The sequence below is a fragment of the Bison bison genome, unplaced genomic scaffold, assembly GCF_000754665.1.
Source record: "Bison bison bison isolate TAMUID 2011002044 unplaced genomic scaffold, Bison_UMD1.0 scf7180017845829, whole genome shotgun sequence".
NCBI lineage: Eukaryota > Metazoa > Chordata > Mammalia > Artiodactyla > Bovidae > Bison > Bison bison.
Genome location: NW_011476402.1, coordinates 7657 through 17460, shown reverse-complemented (window position 1 = coordinate 17460; position 9804 = coordinate 7657). Strand labels below are relative to the sequence as shown.

At 53.6% G+C, this 9804-nt stretch overlaps 1 protein-coding gene across 1 annotated transcript in view; it reads right to left on the bottom strand.

Moving 5' to 3' along the window:
* Positions 1 to 9804, bottom strand: part of PTPRH (protein tyrosine phosphatase, receptor type, H) — a 13486-nt gene that overhangs the window by 2616 nt on the left and 1066 nt on the right. The window contains exons 2-8 of the mRNA XM_010837402.1: positions 9555 to 9588; positions 8699 to 8956; positions 7543 to 7842; positions 6920 to 7192; positions 5454 to 5532; positions 5293 to 5340; positions 5072 to 5159 (exon numbers count right to left, since the gene is read on the bottom strand). Coding sequence (XP_010835704.1) covers positions 5072 to 5159; positions 5293 to 5340; positions 5454 to 5532; positions 6920 to 7192; positions 7543 to 7842; positions 8699 to 8956; positions 9555 to 9588 — 1080 coding nt within the window. The remainder of the gene's footprint in view (positions 1 to 5071; positions 5160 to 5292; positions 5341 to 5453; positions 5533 to 6919; positions 7193 to 7542; positions 7843 to 8698; positions 8957 to 9554; positions 9589 to 9804) is intronic.

The window sequence follows — 9804 nt, the reverse complement described above, 5'->3', positions numbered from 1 at the left end:
GATGCCATCCAGCCATCTCATCCTCTGTCGTCCCCTTCTCCTCCTGCCCCCAATCCCTCCCAGCATCAGAGTCTTTTCCAATGAGTCAACTCTTTACATAAGGTGGCCAAAGTACTGGAGTTTCAGCTTTAGTACCAGTCCTTCCAATGAACACCCAGGACTGATCTCCTTCAGAATGGACCAGTTGGATCTCCTTGCAGTCCAAGGGACTCTCAAGAGTCTTCTCCAACACCACAGTTTAAAAGCATCAATTCTTCGGCACTCAGCTTTCTTCACAGTCCAACTCTCACATCCATACATGAGCACTGGAAAAACCATAGCCTTGACTAGACAAACCTTAATTGGCAAAGTAATGTCTCTGGTCTCTAGGTTGGTCATAACTTTCCTTCCAAGGAGTAAGCGTCTTTTAATTTCATGGCTGCAGTCACCATCTGCAGTGATCTTATAATTGGAAGTTTGGACCTTTTATCCTTCTTCACCCAAGTCACCCTCTGCCTCTGGCACCCACCAGTGTATTCTCTGTATCTATGAGTCTGAGGTTTAATTTAAAAAAAAAAAAAATTTTTTTTTTTCCTGACCGTGCCACAAAGCTTGCAAGATCTTAGTTCCCTGACCATGGGCTGAACCCAAGCCTCTGGCAGTAAAAGCACTTGAGTCCTAATCCCTGGACCGCCAGGGAATTCCCTCAACCGTTTTTACGATTCCAGATGTAAGTGATATCATACGTTATTTGTCCTCCTCTGACTAATCTCACTTAGCATAATGCCCTAAAGGTCCATCCAGGGTGTCACAAACTGCATCATTTCATTCCTTTTTAATGGCTCAGTGATATTCCGTTGTCTGTATGGTGCATGTTCTTTGTTCACCATCCACTGATGGACAGCTAGCTTGTTACCATATCCTGACTATGGTGGATACTGCTGCTATGAGCATGGGAGGTGCAGACTTTTCAGATTAGCGACTTTGTTTCTCATTCATCAAATCTGTCCGCGGGTATACACCCAAAAGAATTGAAAGCAATGTCTCAGATATTTGTACACCCACGTTCATAGCTGCATTATTCACAGTGGCTAAAAAGTGAAAGCAAGCCGTGTCCACTGATAGGTGAATGGATCAAGAAGACGTGGTCTATGTATACAGTGGAGTATTATTCATCCTTAAGAAGGAAGGAAATTCTGACCCATAAGGCAACATGGATGAACATGAGGGCCTGATGCTGGGTGAAATGAGCCGGTCACAAGAGGACAAATACGATTCCACCTATATGAGGCAGCTAGTCATCAAACTCATACAGCCAGAAAGTAGAAGGGGGTCTCCAGGGGCTGGGAGACAGGGGAAATTGGGAGTTAGTGTTTACTGGATGCAGAGTTTCAATTTTGCCAGGTGAAGAGAGTTCTATAGGGAATTCCTCCGGCAGTCCAGTGGTTAGGACTCCAGGCTTTCACTGCCAAGCGTGCCAGTTTGATCCCCGAATGGGGAACTAAGATCCCACAAGTCATGCAACTTGGCCTGAATAAACAAAGCCGTGTGTGTGTGTGTGTGTGTTTTAAGAGTTTTATGGATAGATGGTGGTGCCAGTTGCACAACGATGGGAGTGGACTTAGTGCCACTGAACTGGGCACTTAAAAACAGTCTGCAGTGGTGAATTGTAGCTTATCTATCTTTTTACCACGATCAGAATTTGTTTTTTGGCTATGTTGGGTCTTAGTTGTGACATGTGGTATCAAGTTCCCTGAGGAGGGATCGAAGCCAGGCCCCCTGCATTGGGAGCACAGAGTCTTAACCGCTGGACCACCACGGATGTCCCTTGGGAGTCGTTTTGACTCAGAAAGAGAGAGAGGTGTTCCTTCTGCCCTTTAGGGCCACTGCCCATCTCTAGGCCCCAATTCCCTGTGGCCCTCCCTGGTTCTTCCCTCTCCCCGTTTGTGTGTGAACATGCTACTCTCACTTTCGTACTGAAAAAAGTAATCATCTGGGGCTTCCATGGTGGCTCAGTGGTAAAGAATCCACCTGCCAACGCAGGGGACACAGGTTCGATCCCTGGTGCCCGGCAACAAGAGAAGTCACCGCGATGAGAAGCCTGCGCTCTGCAACAGGAGAAAAGCCTGCAGGGCAACTAAGACCCGGCACAGACCAAAAAAAAAAAGCGTCCTTCGACCTCGCGTGGCTTCCGCTCCAGGCGTTTCTGCCTCCTCCCCTCGTAGCGCAGTGCTGTCAGTACGGTCGGTCAGTCCAGACTCAGTTTTGAGTCCCTGGCTGGAGGCTCACCAGTTCAGTTCTCCTTTTTTTTTTCTTTTTCTTTTTTTTAACGTAATTGGTTTTTGGTTTATTTTTACACTTTATTCCTTTGGCTGAGCTGTGTGGCCTGCAGGAGATCCCTGACCCGGGACTGAACCTGGCCCTGGTGGTGAATCAGACGCCAAGGAGTTCCCCAGTTCTCCTTCCGGACGATCTGATTAAATTGCACACCCTCACCACCACCCCTTTGAGGATCACGAACTCTGGGCTGTCTGCTCAGATCGCCACCAGCGACCGGGAACAGCCCTCAGGGTCCACTGAGGTGATTCCAGTTGAACCTGTTTGGCGTGCATTGCTCACCTGTCCCCGTGAAAACCAGGATACAGCCTCTTCCCCAGGGATCCCCTCGCCTCCCAGCCAATGCTGGGTGTGTGATTGCGTGGCCCTGCCTGGTGTAACATGTAACCCCTCGCTGGGATCTGTGAGTGCAGTAAACTGCCTCTGAACGGTGTCTGTCTCCAGATCCAGTGGCCCCATCATACCTACACAACAATGAGATGGCTGAAAATGTGCCATTGCCTTCAGTCTTCTCAGGCAGGCTAGTTTTCTCTGCTTCCTTCCCACCCTACACCACGGCCTGGTGTCTGCACCGCGACTCCAGGGGAACAAGGACTGTTTCAAAGTCTGATTTGCCTCCTTATCTGCAGTTCCAAAGGCCGCGTCTCAGGCCATCCTTCGAGTCAGTGCTCCGGAGCATCCGGCGCCACTTTGGTTTTTTTCCGGATCCACCCTCTTCTGAGCACCCTCTCCTGGCTGGCACCACCACCGGCCTCTCTGGCCGCTGCTGCTCCTCCTCCTCGGTGGGCCCCTCGCCCTCCATCCATCCTAAAAGGGAGGCATTCCCGGGAGTCCATCCTCGAGTCCCCCTTTCCCACTGGATACACGCTACTCATGGGGTTTGACCACTTCTGTAGCTTCACCTCTGTCTGCGATTTCTAAATCTCCAGTCCCTACTTCTCCCCGTCCTGAGCTTCAGACCTGTTTCCCACCAGCCTCCAGTAATCTCCACCTGCAAGTCCCCAAGGATCGTCGCTGGGACATACAAACACGCGCACGGAGGTTGAGGATGGCAAAACGCTCGACGTGTAGGCGGGACCAGACTTGGAATCCAGTGGGTGCAGAGATTTGTCGCAGGTGCCGTATAATGGACACAGGGTAGGGAGGGGAGAGGTCAGAGGGTGACTGGGGCGGGATGCTGGCCAGGACACATTCTACGGCGAAGGAGAAACTGGGCGTCATCGCCCCCACACCTGTATTTACTCCTCCTCAGGCACCCACCTCTGGTGGCCATCCCCTCTTTCTTTTTGTGCCCACGAGCCCCATGGACAGCAAGGCGATCAAACCAGTCCATCCTAAAGGAAACGAACCCTGAATATTCACTGGAAGCACTGATGCTGAAGCTGAAGCTCCAATACTTTGGCCACCTGATGTGAAGAACTGACTCGTTGGAAAAAGACCCTGATGCTGGGAAAGACTGAAGGCAGGAGGAGAAGGGGACAACAGAGGATAAGATGGTTGGATGGCATCACCGACTCGATGGACATGAGTTTGAGCAAACTCTTGGATATAGTGAAGGACAGGGGAGCCTGGCGTGCTGCGTTCCACGGGGTGACAGAGTCAGACTCCACTGAGCAACTGAACAACCTCCCAGCTGGCCTCCCAGCTTTCCTTAACTCCTTGCCCTGACTCTCCTCTGTTAATCCCTGGGGACTGTTCTAACATAGAGATTTAATGACGATTGACCCAGAGTGATGAAGATATTTGCACAAATGTTGTCCTGAACTGCAAGACTTTATCCAACACTTGTTCATCTTCGTCTTCACCCGCACACCCAACAAGCATTTCAAACTCAGTGTGTCCACGGCTGAGCTCCTGACACCTTCCCCCAAAACCTGCCCCCACCAGAGACATTCCGCCTCGAGTCATAGTGATTCCAGCCTTCCTGGGGCTCAGGCTAAATGCCTTGGGGTCACTCTTGAGCCCTCTCTGAGTTCCACACCAACACATCCAATCTTTACCCAGATCTGCTGTTTAAACACTCAGATGACATCTTGCATCTGATTCCCTCTAACCATTTCCTGCTCTGAGACTTAACGATGTCTGCATTATTTAACACATCTTGCTGCTTCCCTGCTTTTTGCCTTTGCTTCTTAACTGCCTCACGGGTCTACTCAAAAGCTTCCAAACACTCCGATCTCCAGATATAATGCAAAGTCTTCACTCTTATCTGACCCCACCTGGTACCTCTCCAACCTCATTTCCTACCCGCCTCCCTTCACCTACACTCTGCTCAACCTCAGAGACACGCCTCATTCTCCCAACACCCCAAGAGGGTGACTGCATCGGGGCCTCTGCCTGGAATGTCTTTTCCCAGGTGGGCACAGGGTTCTTCCCCTCATTTGCTTCAAGTCTGTCCTCAAATGGCTTTCTCTTAGTCATCTGCTTAGTGAGGCTTCTCCTGGACACCCTATTTAAAATATTCCCCTACTCTTGTTAGCCCTATCTCTCGCTTTATTTGTTTCCACGTAACCATCTTGGCCTTCATCAACTTGTTCTGCTTCCTATGTGCTCATGTGTTTGCTTTTGGTTGTGCCTCGAGGCTTGAAGGATCGTAGGTCCCCAACCAGGGGTCTAACCCGTGTGCCCTGCAGTGGAAGCCTGGAGTTCCAACCCCTGGACCAGCAGGGAAGTCCTCGTGCTGGAACGTAAGCGCCACGAGGGCAGGAATCTTTGTTTCCGTCGCTGTTTCCTACAACAGTGCCTGACGCTTTACAGGGATTTGGTGGTCGCACCGCTGGATGAATGAGCGGGAGTCCCAGAACGGAGACTGAACGCGGTTCTGTAGCCTCTGGCCCGGAGCGCTTAGGGAGCGGGCAGCAGTGGAGGCATGATGGTCCCTGCAGGTGGATCCCCTAGTCCTGCCCTCTGACCTGTCCAGTGGCCAACTGGCTTTGACCTGACAGCGAGTCTCTGGCGCTCCCCAGACCCGCTCACCTGATCTCCAGATCCTTGGGTGCGGGTTTCTTCTCCCTCTTTCTACGCCTGGAAAAGGACAAGGGGAGGTAAAGGTTCGGGGAATGAGGCTGCAGCAGGGGTCCCCGTCTGTCCCCCAGGCCCCCCTCCAGGTGCGCCGTGAGCCCTGCGCAGAGTCTCACCTCCTCTTCAGGAAGAAGAGCAGCAGGCCCACCAGGACGAGTAACAGGAGGACGCTGACCACGGCTCCGGCGATGACCCCTGGGGAAGGTGAGGTGGGGGCTGTTAGAGCCTGGCGCTGCGTTCCTGCCATCCCCCAGACTCAGATCAGAGGCCCACGGGGTAGACTCGAGGGCAGAGGAGGGAGAGGAGAACGCGCCCCCACCACCCACCGACCCAACCTTGCCCCACAGCCTCTTAGTTCCCAAGTTGCTGATCAAAAGTCATCACTTGCTCGGGGGCTTCCCTGGTGGCTCCATGATAAGAATCTGCATGCCAGAGCAGGGGACACAGGTTCGATCCCTGGTCCAGGAAGATTCCACAGGCCTCGAAGCAACTAAGCCAATGCGCCATGACTACCGAGCCCAGGAGCTGCAACTCCTGAGCCCATGCACCACAGCTCCTGAAGCCCACATGCCCAAGAGCCTGTGTTCCGCAACAAGAGATGCCACCGCAGCGAGACACTGGCGCATCCCAACTAGAGAGGAGCCCCACCCCCCACAACTGGAGAAAAACCCTTGCAGCGACCAAGACCCAGCACAGCCAAAAACAAATAATTAATTTTTTAAAAAGCAACGAAGCACTGATTGATACACATTAGAACACTGGATGAGCCTTAAAAGCATTACACTAAGTGAGAGAAACCGGTCACAAAGGACCACATACTGTGTGACTGTATTTCTAGGAAAGATCCAAAAGAGGCAAATCTAGAGAGAGAGGTGTAGATTAGAGACCGTCAATGGCTGGTTGGTGGAGGACTGGGGAAGTCAGGGGGTAACAGGCTTAAAGGAGACTCTTGAGAGTCTTGTGAACAGCAAGGAGAGCAAACCAGTCCATCCTAAAGGAAATCAACCCTGAGTATTCATTGGAAGGACTGATGCTGAAGCTGAAGCTGCAATACTTTGGCCACCTGATGCGAAGAGCCGACTCACTGGAAAAGCCCCTGATGCTGGGAAAGATTGAGGGCAAGAGGAGAAGGGGACAACAGAGGATGAGATGGTTGGATGGCATCACCGACTCAATGGACATGAATCTGGGTGAACTCCGGGAGTTGATGACGGACAGGGAGGCCTGGCATGCTGCAGTTCATGGGGTCGCAAAGAGTCGGACATGACTGAGCAACTGAACAACAACAAGGCTTAAGGGGAAAACTTTTCTTTTCTTTATGGGATGATGAAAACGTTCTAAAACCGATGGCAACAATGGCTGCAAATACTGCGAATATGCAGCAGCCATTGGGTTATACCCTTTCAGTGGGTGAACTGTCGTATGTTATAGGAATCACATCTCAACAGAGCTGTTTTAAAGAAAGCAGGAAACAAAACACAAGCAGAGAGGACCCCCTGGGCAGGTGGGCCTGCCTCAGAGCAAGGCCTGAAGGGGTCTGGGGAGAAGGCCACAAATCCCCCGTCCCCGGGACCCCACTCACCCGCGTGCCCGCTCTCCACGTGGCAAGCCACCGAGGCAGATGGGGCCCTCATTTCATCCCAGACGGTCGTGACTGTGGCTGAGGAGGACTGAGCCGGCCTGAGTAACGACACCTTCACAGCATCCCCGCAGGAGGAGCTGTTCTGGGGGCCTGGCTGCCCCTTGACTTCCAGTTCAAAGGCCTCATAGCCTCCCTGGGGGCAGGACCAGGCCAGGATGACCTCGTGGCCCCCAGAGGTGATGACACAGGAGGTGATGTTGGCAGGATCTGGGGCTGTGTGCAGGAGGACGAGAGGCATCAGGAGGCTCCATCTGGGGGGACTTCCCACTGCCCCTCTCCCCACCAGTCAGGCCAGTTCTCTGAGAACCAGCGTGTCCTTTCCTTCCCCCAAACCAGAATACCTCTTCACCCCTCATTCTCGCACCCCTCACCCCTATTGTCCACACAGGGACAGGCCATAGGTCTCCAGAGACTACAACTCCCATGAGCCCTTTGACCATCCATGTCACTGCAACACATGATATCATGACCCCATGGCCTGATGGGATTTGGAGTCCGCTCACCTCTCACTGCTCCCAGGCCCGACCTAACCCCCCACCAGGTTAAAGGGAGCCCCATCTCACCCGTGGACGCATTGAGGCTCTGTTTGTAACCACGTACACCGTAGCTCTCGGCCCACACGTTGAAGCAGTACCAAGTCCCGGGCACCAGCGCCTCCACCGTATAGTGAGTCCTGTTGGTGCTGCCCGTCTGGTTGTCCTGATGTCCTTGAGGACCTCGCTTCCTCTGGGGATGTCCTCTGCTGGCCCAATGGACCCAGTATACATAGAACTGGGGCTGTGGGTCTGCAGGGGCTTCCCACTGCAGGGTGATGGAGCTGTCAGTCTGATTTTGCTTCTGCAGGGCCGTAACCTCGCTGGGAGCTGAGAAGTAAGGATAGAGACTGAAGGGGCTGGAGCCCCAAGGACCCCTCCCCTCCACCCCAAACCCGTGGTTCCCCAGTCTCCTCCTCCTCAAAGCAAAGCAGAAGTACCTAGGCATAGGAAGGGGTCTACTTGCTAAGGAGTGTGAACCACAGAAAAGTGGCCAGGGGTGGGGGGGCCAGGATTGCTCAGGCCCTCTGTCCGGGGTCTACAGCCCTGGGTCCCACCCATCACCATACCCTACATTGTCTGTCTCAAGCTGCCCCAGGGACAGAACCTTCTCATTTCTGGACATATCAACTTTCCAGGTGGAGCTGTTGACTCTGGTCTTTCTGGTGCGTGCGTGTGTGTCTCACATGTGTGTGTCAAGTCGTGTCCGACTCTGTGACCCCGTGGACTGTAGCCCACCAGGCTCCTCTGTCCATGGAATTTCCCAGGCAAGAATACTGAAGTGGGTTGCCATTTCCTTCTCCAGGGGATCTTCCCGACCCAGGGATCCTGTGTATCCTGCACTGGCAGGTGGGTTCATTACCACTAGCACAGTGGTAATTAACTAATCGGTAATTAACTAATTAACTAATGGAGACCCAGTGGTGGCATTGGGTCTCCATGGCTGCGAGCAGGCACTCCCTATCTGCAGCGAGTGGGGTCTACTCTTCGCTGCAGTGTGCAGGCTTCTCATTGTGCTGGCTTCTCTTCTTGTAGGGCACATATTCTTTCTTCATCGCCTGCTCATTGTGGCCCAAAGGGACCCTGGGCAAGGGAGGGTGCCACGTTCTCCTGTCAACTCTCCACCACCATCTGTCACCTCCCATTAAAACAAACAAAAACAATACGAATAGCGGCTGCCTCTCACCTGTGCAGGCATTGAGATGCACCGAGCTATTGAATCCATCCTTTACTGCGTACACAGAGAATTCGTACAACGTCCCGGCTTCAAGTCCTTTCACTGTGATGGTGGTATTTGTTGTGTTTTGAGATACAGTTGCATTACCGTCACCAGTCCACTGGACACAGTAGTTCTCAGGCTCAGAGCCTTCAGGCACCTTCCAGCTCAGGGTGATGGAGCTGCTAGTCTGATTCTGCACAGTCAGGTTGCTGATGGTGCTGGAGGCTGAGAAGTTAGGAAGAAGGATCTGGAGTTAGCAGGGGAGCAGGGGAGGGGAGAGTTGCTGGGTGTGTTTGACCCTCAGGGTGAGCTCCCAGGCCTGCCTCAGTGACAGGCCGGAAGACAGATGCAGGCTCATGGTCCCCATCAGCACCTCCTGAGCCTCAGTGTGCACATGCATCCCTGGGAGTCTCCTTACAGTCGGATTCTGACTCAGGTGCCCAGGGTGGGACGGAGGCTCTGCACGCACAGTCAGCTCTCGGGGGCTGCTGCCCATGCACGGACCACACTTGAGTGACAAGATCTAGAGCCGCGCTTTCCGGTAGGATTTCTGCAGCAATGCTGGTTCGGGGCTCCGCAGCCAGCTTCCTGGCAGGGGCTGGGGGCTGAGGACTGGGAAGGAAGGTCTGGTGCGAGCAGGGGAGTCCTGTCCCTTCTACCACCCCCCATTCCTGCCCCGTGTCCAGAAAGGACCGTTCCCATTGGCACCTGCTGTGGCCACTTTGTCCTCCACAGAGACACCCCCCACCACCACCACAAAGCTCATGGGCGTTGAGGTGTAGTGGCTTTGCGTGGGCTATGAACTCAGGCAGGGGTCACTCACCAGCCGCCCTGGCCCCTGTCCAGCTGCACAGGCCCTGGAGACAGCCCAAGGGGAGAATCAGATTCTGAGGCTCACCTCGCTTCACCCCAGGTGAGACGGCCGGCCAGTGACCCTCCCCGAGTGCCCCTGGCCCTGTGAGTCAGTGCTCCCGGAGGGCAGGAACAGGGCACCGCACCTCCTCCCCCAGGCTGGGCCCGACAAAGGTCAGCCCCACGACCTTCCCTTGTCTGCTTTGGGTGTGTGTGTGTGT